Source organism: Nyctereutes procyonoides, unplaced genomic scaffold (genome assembly GCF_905146905.1).
Source record: "Nyctereutes procyonoides isolate TBG_1078 unplaced genomic scaffold, NYPRO_anot_genome, whole genome shotgun sequence".
Classification (NCBI taxonomy): domain Eukaryota; kingdom Metazoa; phylum Chordata; class Mammalia; order Carnivora; family Canidae; genus Nyctereutes; species Nyctereutes procyonoides.
In genome coordinates, this window is record NW_026575043.1 from 39,710,719 (window position 1) to 39,735,567 (window position 24,849).

The 24,849-nt window shown below is 40.2% G+C and overlaps 1 protein-coding gene across 6 annotated transcripts in view; it reads left to right on the forward strand.

Moving 5' to 3' along the window:
- The window catches only part of EIF4ENIF1 (eukaryotic translation initiation factor 4E nuclear import factor 1), a 47,010-nt gene that overhangs the window by 17,190 nt on the left and 4,971 nt on the right, over positions 1-24,849 (forward strand). For 4 of the 6 annotated variants that reach the window (XM_055323388.1, XM_055323386.1, XM_055323387.1 and 1 more), the window contains exons 5-15: positions 3,748-4,034; positions 4,360-4,561; positions 9,148-9,323; positions 14,239-14,374; positions 14,588-14,767; positions 15,517-15,749; positions 18,517-18,588; positions 19,242-19,425; positions 20,340-20,419; positions 20,964-21,106; positions 24,480-24,564. In XM_055323388.1, the coding sequence (XP_055179363.1) occupies positions 3,748-4,034; positions 4,360-4,561; positions 9,148-9,323; positions 14,239-14,374; positions 14,588-14,767; positions 15,517-15,749; positions 18,517-18,588; positions 19,242-19,425; positions 20,340-20,419; positions 20,964-21,106; positions 24,480-24,564 (1,778 nt within the window). The remainder of the gene's footprint in view (positions 1-3,747; positions 4,035-4,359; positions 4,562-9,147; positions 9,324-14,238; positions 14,375-14,587; positions 14,768-15,516; positions 15,750-18,516; positions 18,589-19,241; positions 19,426-20,339; positions 20,420-20,963; positions 21,107-24,479; positions 24,565-24,849) is intronic. The other 2 variants (XM_055323385.1, XM_055323389.1) reach the window with 2 other exon arrangements.

The window sequence follows — 24,849 nt, forward strand, 5'->3', positions numbered from 1 at the left end:
GAAATGACATTCAGAGAAAATGTCATTATCAGGAAACTGATTTATCAATCCGCTATGTAGAGAAAAATCAGCTTTCCTATATAGAGCAGTGGCAAGTAGATTGCATTAGACTGTATGCTTTGGAATTAAAAGTAGTGCTGTCCCTCATTGATAGCGGAAACGGAGTAAGAATATGATAAGGGAGCATGGTAGTGAGCATAAGGCTGTGCTAGAAATCCAGTTATGCTTAGTCTCATATGTGAAACTAGTTCTCTGGTATAAATCTAACAATTCTTGGGCAGCCCCGGTGACTCAGCGGTTTACCTCCGCCTTTGGCCCAGGGCGTGATCCTGGAGACCCGGGATCGAGGCCCACGTCGGGCTCCTTGCATGGAGCTTGCTTCTCCCTCTGCCTGTGTCTCTGCCTCTCTCTCTCTCTCTCTCTCTCTCTCTCTCTCTCTCTGCCTCTCATGAATAAATAAAAAATCTTTAAAAATAAATAAATAACAATTCTTAATAGTGGATTATGGTCTGAATACATGGTTTGGATATGGTTTGAAACTGGGCTAAAATTTGGTTTTCCATACTTTTACCCATTTCATCCAGAAAAGAGGGGTGCCTCGGTGGCTCAGTCAGTTGTCTGCCTTCAGCTCAGGTCATAATGCCAGGGTCCTGGGATTGAGCCTCACATCAGGCTCTCTGCTCAGCTGGGAGCCTGCTTCTCCCTCTCCCTCTGCTTCTCTGCCTACTTAACTTGTGTGTGCCCATGTGTGCTGTCTCCCTCTCTCTGTGTCAAGTAAAAATCTTAAAAACAAAAACAAAAACAAAAGATACTGAAATGTGAAGTGGAGGACTAGCAGTATAGAAGTTAGTCAAGGAACTTATTGCAAGAACTTTTTTTGAGATAAGAGGAAAACCCATTATAAAACAAATTTGGAACTGGGCAAAGAAGATAGGGGTGACTCTAGTTTGAGATAGAAGATCCTTCTATACAATCTTACAGTACACTTAGTGCAGTGATATCCCTCGAGCAGAGAATTTATTTTAGGAGAATCATTAAAGATGTGCACAGAGATTTTATTAAATGATGAAAACTAGTAAGCAAACTCAATGTCTAGGGGTAGAAATGGGTTATGTAGACTTTGGTATGTCCATATGTAGAAATATTAAGTTGTTCAGCTGTAAATTAAGAACTCGCCCATACTGTGTCTTGTTTTTGGAAAACATGGAGACATGGTGTGAAAATTCTGGAAAAGTACATACCATTTTAGTTACTGTTTCTGGTGAAAAGTTTGAAGGAATTTTCTCACTTGGACTTCAGTTTTCTGGTTTTTCTAGGAAAGATTTTTGTGTGGTGACAGGTTTGATTTTCTCATATCTTTATTGAAGTATAATTGACAATAGGCTGCACATAATGTGTACCATTTGATGTTTTGATAGATGTATACACCTCTGAAACCATTACCATGATCAAAGTAATAAGCTTTTCCATCACCCCTAAAAGTTCCCTGGTACCTCTGAATCCCTCCTCATACTCCCCACACACACACATCCCCGCCCCCATTCGCCTGCAGGCAAGCACTGATTTGCCTTCTATCGCTACAAATTAGTTTACATTTACTAGAATTCAATATAAGTGGAATTCTACAGTGTGCACCCTTTGGGTGGCTTTTTTCACTCAGTAGTTTTAAGATTTGGTCATGATGTTGGTTGTATAAATAGTTTGTTCCTTTTTATTGCCTAGTAGTAGTCCGTTTTATGAATTTGCCACGGGTTATCCATGTATCCTGTTAATGGACATTTGAGTTGTTTCTAGCTTTTTTTTTTTTTAATTTTTATTTATTTATGATAGTCACAGAGAGAGAGAGAGAGAGAGAGAGAGAGAGAGAGAGGCAGAGACACAGGCAGCGGGAGAAGCAAGCTCCATGCACCGGGAGCCCGATGTGGGACTCGATCCTGGGTCTCCAGGATCGCACCCTGGGCCAAAGGCAGGCGCTAAACCGCTGCGCCACCCAGGGATCCCTGTTTCTAGCTTTTGACTATTAACCGAAACTACTATGAACATTCATGTGTAAGTCTCTATATGGGCGTATACTTTCTTTTCTCTTGAGTTAATACCTAAGGGTAGAATGGCTGAGTCCTATAGTAAATGTATATTTAACGTTTTGAAAAACTGCCAAGCTGTTTTCCAACATGGTTATACCACTTTACATTTCCACCAGCAAAGTATGAGCAATGTATGAAGGTTCACTCATTCTGCATCCTTGTCACCACTTGGAATGATCGGTCTTTGAGATTTTAGCCAATCTATTAGATGTGTAATAGTATCATGGTTTAATTTGCATTTCCCTGATGGCTAATAATGTTGAGTATCTTTTCTTATGCCTATTTGCCATCCATATATCCTCTAGTCTCTGTTCAAAGCATTTGTCCACTTTTTATTTTTTTTTTAAAGATTTTATTTATTCAAGAGAGACACAGAAAGGCAGAGACATAGCAGAGGGAGAAGCAGGCTTCCCATGGGGAGCTTGATCAATCCCATGACTCCGGGATCACAACCTAAGCCAAATGCAGATGCTCAACCATTGAGCCAACCAAGTGTCCCTGTCCATTTTTTAATCCGATTGTGTTTTAATTTTGAAGAGTTTTTATAGGTACCTGATACAGGTCCTTCCTTTATCAGATATACTTTGAAATATTTTCTTCCAGTCTATGGCTTGTTTTTGCACTCTTAGAAGAGTATCTTTCAGGGGCATCTGGGTGCTCAGTCGTTTAAGCATCTGCCTATGGCTCAGGTCATGAATGATCTCAGGGTACAGGGATGGAGCCCTGCATGACATTCCCTGCTCAGCAGAGAGTCTGCTTCTCTTTCTCCCTCTACTGTTTCCCTTCCTTATGTGTGCGTGTGCACACGCTTGCTCTGTTTCTGTCTCTCTCTGTCTCTCTTTGTCACACTCTCTCTGTCAAATAAATAAAATCCTTGAAAGATCTTATTTTGCTTTTAAAGAACAGAAGTTTTAAATTTTGATCAAGCCCAGTTTTTCATTTAATAGATTGTGGTCATGGTGTTGTGCCTAAGAAAACTCTGCTTAACCCAGTGTCACAAAGATTTCCTCCTTTATTTTCTTCTAGAAGTTTTATATCATTTAGATCTATGATCTATTTTGCATTTTGTATGTGGTACCAGGTATCAATTCAAGTTCATTTTCTTTTTTTTTTTTTTTTTTAAGATTTTATTTATTTATTCATGAGAGACACAGAGAGGCGGAGGGTAAGCAGGCTCCTGGTGGGGAGCCTGATGTATGGGACTCAATCCCAGGACCCCAGGATCACAACCTGAACCAAAGGCAGACACTCAAACGCTGAGCCACCCAGGCACTCCTCAAGTTCATTTTCTTGCATGTGGATATCCACCTGTTAAATACCATTTTTTGAAAAAACACTTCAGCTTTTTAGGTAGTTATTTTTTCCAAATGCACCTACTATAATTGGCAAATTATTTTTCTAGTAATTATGTAGATAAGGCCTTAGTCAAAAATAAAGGGATTATGGAGACCAATCATGGAAAATCATTTATTATGAAGTACATTTATTGCTCCAGAGAGAAAAAGCAAAAGACTCAGTCTTACTTAAATATGCACATTATTCTGTACCTGTTTCAGTGGTGACTCTTCCAAAACCCTCATCACCACTAATCATGGACATACTACCAAGAAAGGAAAAGTACCCTGCTGGTTTGCTTAACTTTCTTTTTCTGGTGTTTTTCCAGATCCACGAGAGCGCGTGAAAGAAGATGACTTAGATGTTGTTCTCAGCCCACAAAGACGAAGCTTTGGAGGGGGCTGCCACGTGACGGCTGCTGTTAATTCCCGGCACTCAGGAAGCCCGTTGGAAAAAGAGAATGATGGGCTTCGCCTGCTTGGCGGACGAAGGATTGGCAGTGGGAGGATAATCTCTGCTCGGACCTTTGAGAAGGATCACCGTCTTAGTGATAAGGAGCTGCGGGACTTGAGAGACAGAGACCGAGAGAGGGACTATAAGGACAAGCGATTCAGGGTTTGTCTTCTAGATCTTTTCACCACACATGTGCTTAGGGACTTCATATGCACTTCATTTCTAGCAGGTTATTTTGAGATGCCAGATGAACACAGCCCATTCTTCAGCCAGATAAAGAGTGCTGGGGGTAGGGAGGGGCTCCATGTCTGCAGCATAGTATCTGCAGTATCAATCGTAGTATCAATTGACCATTACCTAACACATCAAGACCTTGACTCAAGTCGAAATGCCTTAAGTAGAACCTGTTTTTTTTGGGTTTTTTTGTTTTTTTTTTTTTGTTTTTTTAGAACCTGTTTTTTTTATCTTGCATTGTGTACTTTTCCAGAGGGAGTTTGGGGATAGTAAGCGTGTCTTTGGTGAGCGAAGAAGAAATGATTCCTACACAGAGGAAGAACCAGAATGGTTCTCAGCTGGACCCACAAGTCAATCTGAAACCATTGAGCTGACTGGCTTTGATGATAAGATACTGGAAGAAGATCACAAGGGGAGAAAGAGAACAAGGCGAAGGACGGCCTCCGTGAAGGAAGGTAAGCAAAAACTTTGAGAGGGAAGTTTACTCTTCTAATATGAGATGTGCTTCTAATTGTCTTAATTATGCACTTAGGAATAACTGTACCAATTGCTAGGAAGTGTCAGGTGAATTTACTAGGTGTGTATTACATCCTCAACTTGTTCTGCCTGCAGTGCTAAACAGAGAAGTCTCACGTTGCCCTGTAAGAGCACTGTGTACACAAAAGGGTTTCCTAGAGATCAGAAAAGTGGTAGAAATAGTGAAGGAGTCTCATTAATTGAGAACTGGGCACAGTGCTAAGTGTTTTGGCTGTATAATCCTTCTAACAGCCCTGTGAGGCAGGTACTTTTGTGGTTGAGTGAATGGAGACGCAAGAGGCTTGAGGGACTTGTCTGTGGACACTGAGGAAGTAATTAGTCAAGTTGGGAGTTGAACAAGTCCTTTTGTACTTCAGAGCCCACTTTCTTCACCGTGGTTTTAGACCTTCCTACATGTGTTGTTTGTGACTTAGCTTCTAGACTCCGTTAGCTATGAGATGTGGTGGGATATCTCCTTATCAAACTGAAAAAGCCAGAGCTACTATGTGAGAGGTGCCTGATACAGAGCTGGGGGCCCACTACTCATTTTCAGGGCAGTAGCCTGGCTTTAGGGTGGCCAGTCTTGGGCTGATGATCCTGAGAAGTGGTAGTGAAGAGCCAGGCTGGCTAGCGTGAGTTTGAGTATTGGAATTCTGCTTACCAAATGTATAATCTTTGCTAAAACTCTTGATAGGGGGCTTGGTTCTTTGTAAGGTGAAGATAGTGCCTACTTCATAATTTCAAGGGTTACTTTTAGCATTAAAGTTCAGATGTGAACATGAGAGCTTAGTTTCTTGTGGGCACTTCTTGAGTAAATTCTAGTTCTCTTCAGCTTTCAGATTTAGTTGGAAAACACCTTTTGGCTGATACTAGTCAACAAAAGTAGAAAACTGTTTTAATATAAGTGTTTAATCAGTGCCACCTTAAAATTATGAGGCTAAAATATATTTAAGCAGAAAGTGAGCTAGTGGAATTTATTTAGGGAAAAGAGAAATCACTTGCCCCCTTTTTTTTTTCTTTAGTATCTTTAAGACACAATAGACATCATCATTATCTTTATGCTGTTACACATTGTTCCCTGGGGTGATGCAGAAGAGTGATGGGTAACTTGCGAGATATTTCTCTTAAATAGCATTTGAGACATGCCTTTGTGTCATTCTCAGGCTAAAGCAGTACCAGCCAAGCATGGTCTTTTCACATAATGATAAAGATAAGGCTGCTGCTGGGTATGTGAGGGGAAAGCACATGTTTTTCTCAACTGAGGTATAATCTAAATTTCACCCATTCATATTATATCAACAAGTGGATGAGCCAAATGGTGTGATAATGTCCCCTCCTTATCTTATACACACAGAGACAGACCTGGAAAGAGGGGACAACCTAAGACCCTGTCATGGATTTCATGGCAGAGTCTCAAGTGAAATCCAGGGGCCCTAGCTCACTCACCCCAATAGTTAATTGCAGACGGTCCACAGGCTGTTTTAGCTAGTGTATTTAGGATAAACCAGTATCCCATTATTTCATCTTGGCTACAAGAATGAAAGGGAGGGGGGGATGAGTGCCTTTTACTCCATTTTTGTATCTGTATTCTAACTTTCAATGGAATTTTTTTTTTTTTTAAGAGCGAGTGGGGCCAGGACAAGGGGCAGAGTCAGAGAATCTCAAGTAGACACCCCGCCAAGCATGGAGCCCAACTCAGGGCTTGATCTCACAACCCCAAGATCATGACCTGAGCCGAAATCAAAGCGTTAGACGCTTAACCTACTGAACTACCCAAGCACCCCTCTGTGGAATTTTTTTATGTAGCCATTCTCTGCAGGTACATCCTAGTGCTGAGAGTATAGCAGTAAACAAAGCAAACCTATTCCTTTCCTGTATGATTTTAAGACCGATGTGTAATGAACTACTCACTCTACATGGGGCCCAGTGCTAGGTGACGTATAAATGGTAATAAAACAATTTGAATATGCATTAACACATGTAACCAGGGAAAAAAAGAAGTCAGAAATGGTTAAAACCCTCCATTGATTGAAAACATTTTAGGAGTGCCTAGGTGGCTCAGTCAGTTAAGTGTTGATTTTTGGCTGAGGTCATAATCTCAGGGTTGTGAAATCGTGCCCTGTGTTGGGCATGGAGCCTGCTTAAGATTCTCTCTCTCCCTTTGCCCCTCCTTGCACAGCTCGCATGTTTTCGGTCTTTAAAAAAAAAAAAAAATTGTGTTCTCTCTAATGAAGGTTTGTGGGCCTTCTGAACGTGATAAAACTTCCCCTTAGTTCTCTTTCCTGGGTCTCTGCCTTTTGAGTGTATTATCATAAATGGCCAGTTGTGTTTGTCTGCCAGTACACATCCCTACCCACTTAGACCCTTTCTCAGTTGACGGGCCCCCATCTGCTTTCCAGAGCTTGACAGTGGCATAAAATTGCATATAGAACACTGCTACAGCTTGCAAAAGCTATTTATCTGTTGAGATATTCCACATCAACACAAAATAAGAGGAATAGAAGATACATTAAAGTTTCTTTTGCAAATGTATGAGCCAAATACAGACCCTCATTTCCACCTTTCATTCTTAAGTTGGGACCCAAAACTGCAGCAAAATGTTCCTCATCAGTCTAAGGTGGGCAGGCAGCTTCTGCCAGGTAAAGTGGGTCAGGGAGAAACAGTGTTCTAGTGGACAAGAATACACACTGGGCATTGATAAGGCTATTGAAATGTTCATTTTTCCAGGACTCTGTTTCTTTGTAAAGTGAGGCTATTATCTCCACCAAAGCAGTCGTTTTAGTTTAAATGTCAGTCTTTACTCAGCCATTAGAAATGACAAATACCCATCATTTGCTTCAACGTGGATGGAACTGGAGGGTATTATGCTGAGTGAAATAAGTCAATCGGAGAAGGACAAACATTATATGTTCTCATTCGTTTGGGGAATATAAATAATAGTGAAAGGGAATAGAAGGGAAGGGAGAAGAAATGGGTAGTAAATATCAGAAAGGGAGACAGAACATAAAGACTCCTAACTCTGGGAAACGAACTAGGGGTGGTGGAAGGGGAGGAGGGTGGGGGGTGGGGGTGAATGGGTGACGGGCACTGAGGGGGGCACTTGACAGGATGAGCACTGGGTGTTATTCTGTATGTTGGCAAATTGAACACCAATAAAAAATGAATTTATTATTTAATAAATAAATAAAAATAAATGTCAGTCTTTAAGGAATAGTATCTGCTTCTATTTGGCAGTAAGCATGTGCTAACCCAATGGAGAGACTGCTGATTGCCTTGTCCGTGGCTTACAAAGTTTGTCTTACTGGTTGCCCTAGGCTCCAGAAGGCTCAGGGTAGTTAAGTGGCAGCTGCCCCTGTGGTGGAATGGTGCTGCCTTAATACACACGACATGGTGTAGAATGGTATTGATGCCATCTTAGGGTTGAAGTTTCTGCCATTTGGCTGGTATTGAGACCAGCCCTTTAGTCCTAGTCTCCTGCTTTGCTGTCTAGCTTTTGAAGCATTACTAGAATGAAAGCAACTGATAGCATTTAGCATCTCTTGGTCTGATTAATAACGAGACTGAGGTAACTACTGGGGACTTTTAAGAAGGGATGGGCCCAGGAGATGGCAATCCTTCCCTTCCCTCCCCTCCGCCACCGCGAAGGTCTTTCATATCTGTTGTAGATCTTGAAACTACAGGCCGCTCTTACATAGGTGGTTTTGCAGGGTGAGACTTTGGGAGTTCTGTTCTTCAAATCAAAAAGTCTAGTATCTTACAGTGCATTTATTTGAAAGAAAAACGTTTTTCATCCCAAGGATTTTGCCTTTTGCCCATATTCCTGCTAAAACGAAGATCTTAGATTCCTTAAATGTTAACACTTGGTAGCTTCACTTACACCCTACCTTCATATCCTAACAATAACTGTGAATGATACTTGGTTTTAAATTTACCAGGCACTACAGAGTAAAACAAAACTGATTAGAGCAGATTACCTGTCTTCAGAGAGACAATGTACTCTGAGAGACAACATAAAGGTTATAAAGAAGGCAGTGATTAATTTTTCTGGGCATGGTAAAAACGAATAGGCAGGTCAGGCTTCCTAGAAGCTTTGCCTTGAAGTATGAGCTACAGCCAACCTGAAGGCAAGTGAAAATTGCCCTCATGCTAGATTTCACATGAATACCTTAGATTGCCAAACCCTGTTTTAGAATGATAATGCAGTTACACGGATGAAGGCAAGGGCAAATTAATTTGGTTCCATTTTTACGCAGTAAGAAACTATCTTTAAAAAAAAAAATCCCATTAGAAAAAGAATGTGCATCATGCTTCTTGCACTGTCCTGGCATTCTGGCTTGTTATTAAGGATTTTTTCCTCCCCTAGCCATAGGAAAGGAATCGTGTTGTTGCATGCTGTATTGGCACACGAGGTCTGCTTTTAAAGTTGTCTGTGGCTCTTTTGCACATGTGATGATAGCTGAGGCCACACAATAAGTCTAGAGCGGTTCACTTGATCAGACTATTTTTGTCCTGGTTTTGCTTTCAGGCATAGTCGAGTGCAATGGAGGAGTGGCCGAAGAGGATGAGGTGGAGGTCATCCTCGCACAGGAGCCTGCTGCTGATCAGGAAGTGCCAAGGGACGCCGTCTTGCCTGAGCAGTCCCCAGGAGAATTTGACTTTAATGAGTTCTTTAACCTTGATAAAGTGCCAGGCTTGGCTTCGGTGAGTGTAGCAGCACACTTAACAAACGAGGTGGAGCAACTATGGTTAAATTTGACCTGAGTATTAAGTATCTTTTTAAAGTATTGTTTTTGCTAGATGTTTGGGGAATTTTGGCTTTTATTCCTAAGTATCATTTGAGTTTTCATGGCTTTGAGAGGCCTAGTGGAAATGACCAAGTGAGAATTCTGTACCAGTTACCTCTTTTTCTAGGCTGGTAGCGTTGGACTAAGAATTCTTCAGATGTGAAGAACATCATCTGCTTTTATTTTTAAGTAGTTAAGTATTTGTTATAAAGACTTGCTGTGGAGATGGATTTTTATAACTGGTGATTAGCATCATGCTGATCTGCATTCCTTGGGTAAGGTTGACTAATTAAGTGGTAACTTTGTGGTGTGATGGTTCTGAAAACCTTTAGTGAAAAATACCTTGGAATACTATCAGTGTTGCTGTTAAACCGTTGAGGTCCAGTCTTTTCTCCACTTTCAAAGTAGAAACAGTAAGACATTCCAAATCTTCGCTTGCTACCTGCCCTTGCGCCTATATTCTCTTTGGTCCTTAGGGATTACTGTGGCCTCAACAAGTTGTAGAAAAGCTAGAACTCTAACCTGTGCATACAGAAATGAGATTGTTCTGTGGTTGTTGAAAGAATGCATAGAATCATGATGAAACAATTTTTGGAGACATTTGGGGCACCTGCATGGCTCAGTCAGTTAAGCATCAGACTCTTGATTTTAGCTCAGGTCATGATCTTAGGGTTGTGAGATTGAGCTCCACAAGGGGCTCCACACTGGGCATGGAACCTGCTTAAGATACCCTCTCTGCCCCTCCCCATCTCTCTCTCCCCCTTTAAAAAACAAAAAAACCCACATTTGCCCAAAAAGCATCTCTGTTCTAGAGGTCCCAGTTACAATACCAATTACAGCAGATACATTTGACAGTCCTTTAAAATTGGTGGTTCATGGAATTTAAATGACTCTTCGTCTTAACTGTAGCAGCTCCTTGTTTGATTATTGCATGAGCAGAGAGAACGGGGCATGACACAACAAAATAATACTGGCTCATCTCCTTTGTCATTTGTGGCCCCAGTCCCCAAAAGATGGCCACCTAGCATAGGAGAGCAGGCACAACATAGCACTGCTAGGAATAGGGTTATAGGTGAATTCTAGGGCAGCATTTGAAATACTCTGTGATGAGAGACACAAGTTATATTTCCAGTCCATGAGAACCTATATTTTAGTATAAAATACAAAAGTCATGGCAGTGCCAAATTGCTATAAAAGTTCTAAGCATTTACTTTGACTCTCGGAACTTGTCTCCATATTGTCCAAGAGTACATTTGTCTAGAGCATCCTTCAGGAGCTTGTGCAATGTGGCTCTAAATCAACTGACAGCTGTGTGGTTGGTTCTGTTCCTTAAGTTCTAGCAGCAATGTTAGCTGTAAGGCTCCTAGCCAGATATCTCACTTACGGTCAGCTGGTCAGTAATAGTCCTTTGGCTCACCGTGAGCAGAAGGGTTGCATTTAGACAGAAGCTTAGTTTCCTTGGTGGAAAATTCTTTGCTTTTGAGAAGACATTAGTCACTTATTTTTCCCCTTCACTCTCTCAGGTGAAGTTTTCCCAGGAAAAGGTCAGAATTTATAAGCCTCTTCTTAGCTCCAGGAGTGAGCACCTCTGAGACTTAACCCATGTGCCTACATAGAGGAAGAATTCAAAACCAAACTTTTAATAATAGGCAACATGCGTAGAGTGCTGATTGCTTTAGGCTTTACATATAATAATGTCATCTAATCCTCACAAACCCTTGTAAATTAGGTTACTGTTTCCATTTTGCAGATGCGGAAACAGGCACAGAAGCTTAAATAACATGCCAAAGTCACACAACCTAGTCAGTTGTAGATACTGAATTTTGATTCATGCAGTTTCAGTTAAGGATCTTTGTTTTTAATTCCTCATAACTATACTGCCGCTAAAACATCAAAGGAGGTATAGGAGCTTCACAGTATCTTACCTTCTGGCCCTCACCCTCAACCAAAATTTGGCTAAAGCTTGAGCAGTAGTTGATACTAGGTTAGGAGGTCTCCATGTTTCTCATGAAGGTCCTGCTCATTAAGGTATATATTCTATGATTGATTCACTTAAAAGCTAAACTGGGATCAGTTAAAAACAAATGCCCTTAAATGTGCTGTTAACTCTAATACTATGCTCAGTAAATGACCAATTAAGAAAAGTAAGAACTAGATAGGATTTGAGTATCACTTGACAAATATTATATAAAGTGTTTGAAATAGTACATGGTACTCAGTAAGCTCCGCCAGTGTTAGGTATTAATAGATAAAAACAGATTATATTTTAGGTTATGTTTATTGGCATAACTACACATTAGAAGTTGAAAGTCATAAAAATCTCAAACTGAACATTTGGATTACATGTGCAAGTAATTTTGGTTAAATAATTAAAAATAAGTTTATTTTAGATAGGATACGAGTCTTATTACAGTGCCTGACATATAACAGGTGCTTATTATGTTGAACGAAGAAAAAGGAAATGAAAGTGGAAATCGTAAACTGTTTAGAGTGATGAACAAAGACCATGGCGTAGAAAAACCCTGGTGGCGTAATCAAAAGTATGCTCAGAAGAAAATGTATAGCCTTAAGTACATTTGTTACAAATCCCAAAAATCAAACTAGAGTGAAACAAATACAAAATTGTAGACATTTCCATAAAAGTGGAAGGTACACACACAAAAAAGTGGAAGGTACTAGAAGAACACTGATCAGTAAAACCTAGTAATTAAGAGAAAATATAGTATCTGTTTGACAGAATATGAATCATAAAATATGGCTTGTCTGAGTGACCTTGTTTGAAGGAGCAGGCTAACAGTCATAAGTTACCTTAACATGTTATTTAAAAATGTAGAAAGAACAGTTTAAACATACCAGATTACAGTTCATAAGGCTCCTCTTCTTGACTAGCTGATGGCTGCTGACAACACATTTGCAGAGGATGTCTTGACCAAGGAAGAGCAGCAGGTCCTCCCCTCCATTTTCTGTACCAAGCCAAGGTATAGGAAATCTAACTGCTGGTAGATCGTCCCTGCTTGCTGTGTGGCAAAAATGACTGACTAGATAAATCCTTTTTAGGATTTCTTTGGGGCTTAAAACACTTTAGTCTCTTGAAATTGGCATTTCCAGTATATGTGTGTAAGAGTAATTTTGTTTTTACTGTTTATGTTGTAGCTTATAATAGAACAGCTCTAACAGGAATAAAGTTGGTCACTGATCAGAATATGGAAATGACTTTCTCAACACTCTCATATCTTTAGAAAATGTCCAGATACTTTATATTCACGTTCTTTTTGTGTATCTTCTAACTTTTTTCATATACACTATGATCAGAGGAAATAAAAGGATTAAAATGCAAAGAGATATTGTTGCTATTTGTAAAATTCCAAATTCTTTTCAACGCTAAAACCTTCTTCATGGCTATAGCTTTTAGTTTTAAAATAATTCCTATTTATCCCTAAGGTTGTTATGTTTTAGGTACAATTCTCATTTTTTCACAGTAAAACACTTGCTAGTAATGCTTCTTATATTTTAATTATGATAAAAGTAGTACACTGGAAGGTCAGCATTATTTAAGGTGTGTGAGTCTATGAGTGAACAATTGAAACTGAATAATACCTCAGGAAATAGAAGTACCACAAGTAATGAATTAGTGTCATGGATTAAAATCTCTTATTCTTGTGTTCAAGAAAAGTATTTCATGGCTTACTTTGGGTACATTATGAGAAAATTCGTATGAGAATAAAATAATTTAACCCGTTGCTGAATTTTGACCGGAAATTGTGGGTTCCAGTCTTTAGATAAAACAGTTGCAAAAATAAAATAAAATAAAATAAAAAATAAAATAAAATAAAATAAAATAAAATAAAACAGTTGCTAACTTTGCCACCTATGTACGAGTTTGGAAGAAAACTTATTTTCTGCTTATCATTGGTATAAAAAAGTTTATGCCTGTTAGGATATGCCTCATTTTTTTGTACTAACATTTGTTTTATTTTGTCTTTTCTAAATATTGATAAGAGCACTGCATAAGATCAATTTAGATATGTAACTGGATTTGTGATAGACTAGAATTGAAATACACCTTTTAATGCATCGATCTAGTTTTTAAGGATCGATCATGGAAATTACTATTATGAAATAGTGTTGAAATTATTTCTGATCATAGCACATCAATTAATTATCCTTACCAAACTAAAAACTATTGAGGTTGGATTTAAAAGAAAACAAATACCTGCAAGCTCCCTGTTAAGTTCAAACAAATATTAGAGATCAGTTAAAGTTCATCTTTCACATTCTGACACTTTCAGAACTTTGACTGGAATTACAATCTCTGTGTGCTTTACTTTTTAGTTTCTGAAATTCTCACCATTGAATTTTATCATGTTCATCACAACCTTGAGAAAGTTGAAGTTTGAAGCAAGGGCTTTCTTTCATCATCTCTCCATACTTGATATTTAGTTGAAGGCCACTAATCAGCTTGGTAGTGGAATGCTTTACTGTGGTGCTGATTTTGATTTTGAAACTATATCCTCTGAGAACATTAAGTAGTTCATGGACTTTCTAATGCGGCAAAGGATAAAAAGCCGAACATACTCTGTGACACAGAGGTTTTTCATTATATGCTTAGAAAGTATATGGTCAGTAATGCCCACCTTTGGGTTACTCAGAAATGACCCTGGAGGGGAAGAAAAATTAAAGATGTTGAAAATCATAAATTCTGCGGGTGTTTACCTTCAGGTCAGCAGCACCAAAGGAAGTTTCAAAGTAAGTGGCCTTTTTTTAAAATTTGAATCTTGTTGTCCTTTTCACCTAGAAACCATCATCTTAGCTCCTTTTGTCTTTCCCTTTAGATGATAGAAGATGTTTTGGGAGAAGGATCAGTCTCTGCAAGTCGGTTCAGTAGATGGTTCTCTAATCCGAGCCGATCAGGAAGCCGATCCAGCAGTCTTGGGTCAACACCACATGAAGAACTGGAGAGACTAGCAGGTAAAATTGCTACAAATTCTTACTTTGAATGTAGATTCAAGCTTTCTCTGACCTGGTTCATCTTATCTTCATTAGTTAGGGTCCTTTAAGATTTAAAAGGTCTCTGGATATCAAAAAGAAAACCCTTTAATTTGTGCCCATTTAATATTGTTGATATATTTCAGTGCTTTATTGGGACCAATCAATTACAAATATATTTACTTGTAATATTAGGTCTGGAACAAGCAATCCTCTCTCCTGGACAGAACTCGGGGAATTATTTTGCTCCTATCCCACTGGAAGACCACACTGAAAATAAAGTGGATATTTTAGAAATGCTGCAGAAGGCCAAAGTGGATTTAAAACCTCTTCTTTCCAGTCTTTCTGCAAATAAAGAAAAGCTTAAGGAAAGCTGTAAGTGTTTATTAGAGTCTGCTTTAGGCATTTGAAGTGTGCATCTCAGTCTTAAGGCAGTTCGTTCTAACATACTGCTGTTTTAAAAGTTAAATCAATGGGTTTTATTTAATGTTTCATAGTTTTTATCAAACAGTACCACCTCCTTGAAATCTCTAGTTAGTGGGTCATGGGCTTCTCCTCCAAGTCTTCCTCCTTACCTAGAGTCTGGTGTTAAACTCCAGTCAATACCGTAGTCCTCCTGGGCATAACTTGTCAGCTTCTCACACCTTTGCCCCAGTCTGCCATGTTCTTGCTTAGGTCATGTGCCCTCAGCATAAACCTTGGTGACATAATGACCATAGTGAAGGTAGCAGTCTTGCTAACATAGAGCTACCTGGGAGTCTTGTCCCTGGTACAGGTCTACAGAAGACTCATTATGAGAGGTCCTCCTGCAGGATGCACATTAGGATTTTACCAAGTCTTAAAGCACAACACCCAATGGTGTGGTCCCCCAGCTTCTAGCATCTAAACATTCTAGGTTTATTTTATGCCCTCTCTTACTAAGTACATAATTGTGGCTTTATTTCCACTGAGCAGCCATGGTTTTAAGAGTCTTCAGTTTGCCTATTTTTGACATCAGCCTTTTCTGACAGCCTCCCTTCAGCTGTGAAATAAATTATTTTCACTTTAACCATCATGGTAGCCAAAGAGAATTCCTACCACTTATTCACTTGCTTGGCTTCATGTGGATTTTCTCAATCTTTCAGCGCATTCAGGAGTTGTACTGTCAGTGGAAGAGGTAGAAGCAGGGCTAAAGGGCTTGAAGGTGGACCAGCAAGTGAAGAATTCGACTCCCTTCATGGCAGAACACTTAGAGGAGACCTTGAGTGCTGTAACCAGCAATCGACAGCTTAAGAAAGATGGAGATATGACTGCATTCAACAAACTAGTGAGCACCATGAAGGCAAGTGGAACTTTGCCTTCTCAGCCCAAAGTCAGCGTAAGTATTTGGCACAAAACCCAGCCTTTTTTCCTTTTCCCTTTTTCTATTCCATTTCCCACTATAATAAATGGACTTAAAAAATGGTATCCTGAGTAAGTTGGAAGTTCTTTAATAGTCATTTGGTCCTTAATGTTTTTGTGTGTTCTTTAATTATTGTGCTATTTTTTACTAGAAAAAGCAAGCTGTGGTTAATCCATATGTTTTATGGGTGACGGTATAAAGATTGAAAGATTTGGATATAACTTTAAGTCGCTGCTTAAAAAGGTATAAAAACATCTTTTTGAGTGCACTTCAGAGAAAGTTTTCTGTTTATTCAGCTACTTAAGCCAAAATAACTCACCATATTTTTAGATTGAAGTCTTTTCACATTTTTAAATCACTGTTACATACCTGGAATTATCTGCTTTCTTGATTAGGCAGTTGGCAGTTCTATGTATCATTTGTAAAATACCTATGATTATTTTTCAGGCTAGCTGCATTCTGTCAATTTATTAAATAAAAAAGCTGTGACTCGTAAAAACATTTTGGGGTGCGAAATTGGGTTATGCGGTGACCACATGTCAATAAACACGTGTGTATCAAATACTGGTCTTTATCATAACACATTAGCGGTGACTCTCAGCCATGGCCTTTGTGTCAGTATTGCTGTCCCTTGATGATACAAGGTGAGAGAGGAAGCTGGGCAAACCTGAAAGAAACATTTAAAAAATAGATTTATTCTTGTTGCTAAGTTACAGCAAATTTATTAAACAAAGTTTTGCCTCTTGTTTTCTCCTAACATCTCTTCTGGGAACTACAAGTTGGTCATGATTCATTGTGCCTTGTACCAAAGGAAGGCAACTGGTATTTTATATTTGACCAGCAATTGGTGATAGATGCCAACAGAGGTACCATTGTTCCTGGCCTGAATGCCAGGACTGACATCTACCTCTGAAAGGAGGCATCTCAAGTAGACTAATTTCTTTGTATCTGACCACACCATGCCAATTATAGGGGAATGTTTCCCTTAAACCACTGTCATAATGAATTACTTGAGTTATTTCCATACAATGAATTATTAGATACAGATATTTTCAAATGAGGACCAGATTAAAAGATCACAAGCTATCCTTTTTTCTTGCTCATGTGTGTTTTGGTGATTGGGTGCTTGTAAGTAGCTTGGGTCAAATCTTTTAAGTAGCTTCTTTTAGTGTGAATGAGTAGAGAAGTGGGAGCAAGGGAACTCAATAATTTACCTGATGTTTTGAATATTTTGTTTCAGATACAATGCTAGGGTTTGAAATCCTGGGCTGTGAGGGTAACTGATGTTGAGGTTTTAGTGCTCTGAAATATATGTGGCTAAGGCAGTGAGCCTCAAACACCTGTCTGGGATGGATGATATAATTTAAGTTGCTACACAAAAAGTAACACAAACCTAGAAAAGAAAGCACCAAGGAAAATAATGTAATAAACACACCAAGTATTACCCCAAAATATTGCTTGACTTGCATGTTATTGTTAAGTCATGGTCTGTTCTAAAATCAAGTCTGCAATCACTATGGCTGTGTGTGTGTTGTATACTATTTCTGATCTGCCTCCATCTGTTCAGGTTCAATCATACTGTTTCATCACCAAAATAGGACATGTTGGTTCGATCTAAACTCCATTTCAAATTGAATTGTAGAGACTCTGCCGTCCAAATGTAGTAAGCCATGTAGTATAAAGCTGCCCATTTTTGTTAGGTGGAATTAAATGACTCTTGAGGACATTGCTTATTAAAATCAGGGGATATGTAGGTGGCTTAGGTGGTTGAGCTTCCGACTCTTGATCTCTGCTCAGATCTTGATCTCAGGGTCTTGATTTCAAGCCATGCATTGGGCTCCACAGTAGGCATGAAGCCTACTTACAAAAAAAAAAAAAGAGAAGAAAGAAAGAAAGAGAGAGAGAGAGAGAGAGAGAGAGAAAGAAAGAAAGAAAGAAAGAGAAGTCCTAATTCTAAAACCGCAATAAAACTCTGGGCTATCTTTGGGCTCTTTGTCACACCTGAGGACATTGCTGTGGACCTCTGCATCTTCACCTAGTGGAGGGCGAACTGTACCAGAGAAAGCACTTCAGGCAAAGCTAAATGGGCACAAGGATGTCCTAAAGTGAAGGAGGTAATTTCGGTTGGATAACTGCTACTGCATTAAAAGAATAAAGAGCTGGAGGATCTGAATTTTGCCCTGTGAGACCCATTTTGGACCAGCTTGTTTAAAAATAATAACGTTTAAATTTCCTGAAATATGAAACTCTGAACTATAACAATTCTGGCCAAACTTTTGTGTTATTTACTAGTTTTAAACTGCCATCTGTGGTTGATAAATCTTATTTCAAAGATAATGCATAGCAAAGGTTGCCTTGAAAATTAAAATCTATAAATTAGTTTCCTACTTGTGGCTTCTTAGGAGTGCTCCTCTATTTCACCATTTTCTTTCTCCCTTCTTTTGGTCACAGTGTTAGAAACAGTGAAATGCACTAGGGTTACCACAGGGAGGAAAAAACCATCTGAGAGTCTCTGAGTGAACTTTGCATGTGCATGTGAAGATTCTTTGCATTTCCAGATCTTTGGACCTGTGTGATGAGCAAGTGGAACAAGTGGATCTAAGTTAGTTTTCTGTGCCTTGGATATCATTCTGCTTAAGTGCCAACTCCCTGGGGAGTTTTTAATGCTTTCTTGTAGTCCCCGGTGAACCTGTAAGTTAAGTGTGTAAGAAGGTTAAAACCAGTTTTCCTTTGACTTTTTTAGCGAAACCTTGAAAGCCATTTGATGTCCCCTGCTGAGATTCCAGGCCAGCCTGTCCCTAAGAACATCCTGCAGGTACTTCACCATCTTACACCAAGGCCTTGGAGTCCTGAACACTAGTCCTTTGTTTTTTTGTTTTTTAAGATTTTATTTATTTATTCATGAGAGACACAGAGAGAGGCAGAGACACAGGCAGAGGGAGAAGCAGGCCCCATGCAGGGAGCCTGACGCAGGACTCAATCCCGGGTCTCCAGGATCACGCCCTGGACTGAAGGTGGTGCTAAACTGCTGAGCCACCGAGGCTGCCCCAACACTACTCCTTTGAACTGGTTTTGTGTCGTGGTCCAGCTTTGGGCCTTAGAGAATGATCCGTGCGGCCTGGCAATCGAAGATAGTGTTTCTGCCAGACCTAGTTCTGTGTTGCTGTTAAACTCATCATGGGGTGGGGAGGTGGCTGAAGATAACAAAGTAAGCCCTTGATTTCCAGTTTACAGGTTTCAGTTTCTATAGAAATTTAAAATATCTAACCTATATTTGTAGCACTAACTTAAAGCAAATGTTGCTACCTGAACGATGAGAGAAGTGTGTTGCATGTACATGTGCCAAGTCCTTCAGTGAAGCATGAGGGAGATTCATCGTTGGCTTCCAAAAGTTAATCCATAATTCACAGCCTCTGACTAGGAAAAAGAACTTGGTTTGTTCACAGGGATGACTTTTTCTGCCCTTAGGAACTTCTGGGTCCACCAGTTCAGAGACCGGCTTCTTCCAATCTTCTGAGTGGCCTTATGGGGAGTTTGGAACCTACAACACCTTTACTGGGCCAAAGAGCACCCTCTCCTCCCTTGTCACAGGTGTTTCAAACACGAGCAGCCTCAGCGGACTACCTTCGTCCTAGAATACCATCACCAGTTGGTAAATGTTGTGCTTAGATGTCTGTCCGTTCTCCCCCAACCCCCTACAAAGGTCATATTTGTCCCCTAGAATTGGTGAAGTCTTTTTTATGGGCATCCTTGAAGAGTTTAAAAAGAAATGTGTGAATTTTTGTGCTTTTTTTGGGGGGCAGGAGGTGAGATACAAGATTGGAAGATAGTTTATCTGGCTGCATTTCTAGATAAATATAGGGTTTTTTTGGTGTTTTTTTTTTTTTTTTGTAAGATTGATCGAAACTGTATACATTGGATGTAGCTCTTTAGTCTTGTTCCTTATTTTGGGAATTCAATTCAAAGATAATTTGGCTTCCGAGGTTTTTCCTTGATAGAGGAGAAGTCAGGGTAAGGGCTCTCTACCAACCTAATGAAGTTGGTACACAACCAGTTGTGAGGTTTCATGGCTAATACAGAATGTGAATAGAAGAAGCACTTCCAGAAGTGTTGGACTTAGCATAAGTGTTGTGCAGAATCTCAGTGCTCCTGTCACCCTGGACCACTTTAGGCTGCTCGCCACTCTGGCTCATGCCAATCTTGAGAGTAAGTTTTTATAGTAGTCCTTCCTGACTCTCCTTTGGTTATCAGCTGGCTCGGCGACAGTGAGCCAAATCACTGACTAGAAAAGCACTTTTCTCTCAGAGGTCTCGGTTTTGAAAGGGACAAAGCTGACAGCTTAATGGGGTAGATGGATACACCAGCAATTTGGGTCATTAATGCTCTAATTAAGGTCCACATAGGACAGTGTAGGGGCACAGAAGAAGAGAGACATTGTCAGCCTGGAGTCAGTACTTGCTTGAAAGAGATGGTGTTCAATAAGCAGCAGCATGTACTAGTGATAATATCTCTCTAATGGATGTGTGCTGTCTTGATACTCACTGATACTGCCAACTTTCCCATCAGGTTTCACACCAGGACCACAGCAGCTACTTGGAGATCCATTCCAAGGCATGCGCAAGCCCATGAGCCCTGTCACGGCCCAGGTCTGTCTGAACTTTTTCTCTAAGTTTTTTGCTTGCTTTTCATCCTTATTATTGACTGTGGGATGGAAAATTGTTGCAATGCTTGGAAGTGGTTTTGTTTTTTGTTTTTTGTTTTTTTTAATTTTTTTTTAATTTATTTATGATAGTCACAGAGACAGAGAGAGAGAGAGGCAGAGACATAGGCAGAGGGAGAAGCAGGCTCCATGCACCAGGAGTCCGACGTGGGATTCGATCCCGGGTCTCCAGGATTGCGCCCTGGGCCAAAGGCAGGCGCCAAACTGCTGCGCCACCCAGGGATCCCTTGGAAGTGGTTTTGAACTACAATTTGAGCTCAGTAAATGCTAGAAAATTGGTGAACAATTAAAGTCCTACTTTATTAAAATCCTTTGCAGTGGATGGCAGCACGATTTAGTCAAGTTCGCAGTGCCTCATTTCTCTCAGCTGCTGCTTAAATATACCTTTCTAAGAGTGAAGAGAGACCTCTGTAGAAAGTGTATTGACTATCCTCATTTTTTTCTGATCTTCCTGTGCCCCCTCTATTCAGCAGATGAGCCAGCTAGAATTGCAACAGGCAGCTTTGGAGGGGCTGGCCCTGCCACACGACCTTGCAATGCAGGCAGCAAACTTTTACCAACCTGGTTTTGGCAAGCCACAAGTGGACAGAACCAGAGATGGATTCAGAAACAGGTAAGTTACTAACTAATCCTACCCTTGTGGGGATCTGTAAATTAGTTTCTACAGATAAACAAGTTAGTTATCCACAGTAAAACTACACCAATATATTTGCACAGTGTATGGTGAGAATTCCATCTCCAAGTGTACAGTCGAGGAAGCAGTATGATTGAATTCTGCAGGGGCATAGGCTTTTCATTCTATATAATTTTATTTATATTCTTGATTTAAAGGATTCATTTTTACAAATGTAGCTAGCTAGCATAGCTCCTTATTTGTTGTTACAAGATGATGAAAAGTAAAACTCCACCTAGCTTCCTCCCCTACAGATTCCTTGTTTAGTTACCAAACAGTCCTTTGATGCAGATTTGCTATTTGTTGATCAAAGCTATTAACAAATGAACACTAACTTCACCCTCCTCCTCTTCCTTCCTATAGATGCAGCAAGTAGTAAAATGAATCATAAATTAGAGGAAAGGGGTGACACTACTGTTCTTTTTGTAAAATAAAACAGAAAACTGCGCTAAACAAATGTATAGCTTATTTACAAGACAAACTCCTTTGTTAGCTACCCAGAAGCTCCCTATGTGCCCTGTCCCAGTAATACCTCTTCCCTCCCTCAGATGCATCCAGACTTTAAAAGTAAATATCAAAAAAATAAAAATATTAAAAAAAAAAAGTAAATATCCAGGTGCTTGGGTGGCTCGGTAAAAACGTGTGAACTCTTGGGCACCTGGGTGGCTTAGTGGTTGAGCATCTGCCTTTAGCTCAGGTCATGATCCTGAGGTCCTGGGATGGAGTCCTGCGTCAGGCTCCCTGCCTGGAGCCTGCTTCTCCCTCTGCCTATGTCTCTGCCTCTCTCTGTGTCTCTCATGAATAAATGAATAAAATCTTAAAACAAAAACAAAAACAAAAAGCATGTGAACTCTTGATCTTGGGGTTGTAAGTTCAGGCTCCGTGTTGGGTATATGGATTACTAAAAAAAAAAAAAAAAAAAAAAAAAAATTTGTAAGTAAATACCACCTTCATATTTTCAGTTTTATCACCAAAATGTTTATCCCTGAACATTAAGTCCTTCCCATTCTGTATACCTGGTAATTAAGTAGTACTTAGTTTTGATATGACTCTTAAAACTGTCATATCAGTGTCTCATTGTCTTGCTCCAGCTGGTTTTATATGCTGACACTTTCAGAAAATGTTGAAACCAGTAAGTACCCTGTATCGTTGCATAAACATATTCTATATATAGTAGTTCTCAGCCTAAACAGAGAGCTCAGGTCTGGTCTGCTGAGGCCCTCACTGGATTTCTCTCTGTAGCATAATATAGTTTAAGAATTGACTTGATTTATTGACTTTTTTTTAAAGATATTATTTATTTATTCATGAGAGATGAGGGGGAGGGGCAGACACACAGGCAGAGGGAGAAACAGACGCTATGCAGGGAGCCCAATGCGGCATTCAATCCCAGGACTCCAGGATCATGTCCTAAGGCAAATGCAGCGGCTCAACGGCTGAGCCACCCAGGTGGCTCCCAATGGAGCCATGCCTTAGCCACCCAATCAATTTATTGATTTTCAAAGCACTTTTGATATCCAGAATTTTATTTGCTTTTGGCATTAATCCTGTGAGGTACATGGTATAAATAACAGCATTTTACAGATATAGAAACTTAAATTTTTTTTTTTTAAATGCGAACTCCTCAAAACAAATAAGTAGACCCAAGTCGGTGTCAGCAGAACTTTCATGCTGTTTCATGAATGTCTCATTCATCAAATGTCAGCCTCTTGGGCCCTCCCTAAACACCCATGTACACTTGTATCCCCCCAAACAGACCTACCTTTCTCCTTGTCTTTTTTTTTTTTTTTTTATAATTAACACCTTCTGGGTTACTATTTATTTTTGTCTTTCTGCCCATAGTAACCTCTCTATCCTGCAACCAAAAAAATGAGGCCAGAGATTTTTTTGTCTGTTTTGTTTATTGCTGTATGCCTTGTACTTTCTCCCAGTGTCTAGCACATAGCAGGTGCTCAAGTATGTTCATCCGAAGGAATAAATGCTAGGTTGTGCAGAGCCACCAGACTTGAGGATTTCCTCCAGATCTCTCAGTACTGCTGACCTGTTTCTCCCTCACTGTCCTCCTCAGATTCTCAGTGTGGCAGCAGCGGGGCTTAACCTGGACAGGCTGGAAAGAAGCCATGGGTTTAGGATTTTCATCTGCTTATGATTTAGGAACTCCCAGAATCACTGACTAAGGCTTTGGCCCTCATGGTACAAGGTTCGACAGCTAAAATGCAGTGAAACTCTCATTAGCCAGTGAGCTCCTATAATTCTTCTCTCAGCCTTTTTACATCTTCATCAATTGTTTTTTGTTTTCTCCAAGTGAAGGGACAATGAGTAGAATGGGGGAAAAAAGGAAAGTCTGTTCTTTTAAGCTTAACTTGGGAGGCCTGGTATCAACCTTGTGTGTGGACCAGGAGTGATGGGCAATGCTGCATATGACTGGGTCTTGGAATAGCTGAAACTCTTGACTCTTGGTCCTCTAATTTGAAAGTATCTTACATAGCATCAGTTCAGTGCCAGGCCCAGTGCTCGTCAGTATTGCTGCCTACTCTCTGGAGCGCAGCCTTGCCCACAGAATGAAGGCTCTTAGCCTGCCCCACAATCTACAAATAAACCATATACCAGCCCTGGATAACCCTACGTTCCCAAGGCCTTGTACCTGATCCTTCTACCGGAGTCCTCATTCTCCACCTTGAGCTTTCTCATTGGTCACACTCAATTTAATGCAGCTCCTTCCCAGAGAAGCTTTCCCAGAGTCCCTTCGGGAGGAGTATCGTGTCACTCCTATACCTCATTTTCCCATTCCACCTTCTTGTTAATCTTATATGTACATGCCTTAGTTTGCCCTGGCTTAGTGTCTCCCCACTAGACAAGAGTTCCTGCAAGGCCCAGAACCATGTTTAAGGTTTTGTCTTCCCTCAGAAATTAGCATGTGGTTTTGCATATGTTAGGCACTTAATAAATGCTTGGGAAATTGAAATGGATGAGGGAAATGGGATATTAAAGTCCCAGGCTGGGATGCCTGGGTGGCTCAGTGGTTGAGCGTCTGCCTTCAGCTCAAGGCCTGATCCCGGAGTGCCGGGATCAAGTCCCACATCGGGATCCCTGCATGGAGCCTGCTTCTCCCTCTGCCTGTGTCTCTGCCGTGCGCGCGCGCGCTCTCTCTCTCTCTCTCTCTCTTATAAATAAAATAAAATAAATAAAATAAATAAATAAATAAAATCTAAAAAATAAAGTCCTAGGCTGCTCTTGAGTATTCTAGTCTTTGATTTTAGGATTTGGAGTTTGAGCAACTCGGAGCTCATACTGATACTTGGTTTGTTCACAGGCAACAGCGAGTGACCAAGTCACCAGCACCCGTGCACCGAGGGAATTCCTCTTCCCCTGCCCCTGCTGCCTCCATCACAAGCATGGTCAGTGACCTTTGCTTCTGTGAATGACTTCAGGGCTTCTCCATTTGCTTGTGCCTGTGTCTTATCACTGTGTACCCCAAAATGTCCATAAGTGCCTTCCACAGGAATAACTGACCTAATAGTGTTTCATACCTGCTTATTTATTAGATCTTTCCCTTTCAGGATACATTCTAACTCTTAAGGATTCTTGTGAAGCCCCTACATTGGGGAAAGTATGTTTCACCAGATAGAGGAATATGGGTTAGAACTTACAAGGTGATATAATGTGTTTAAACAAATGAACAA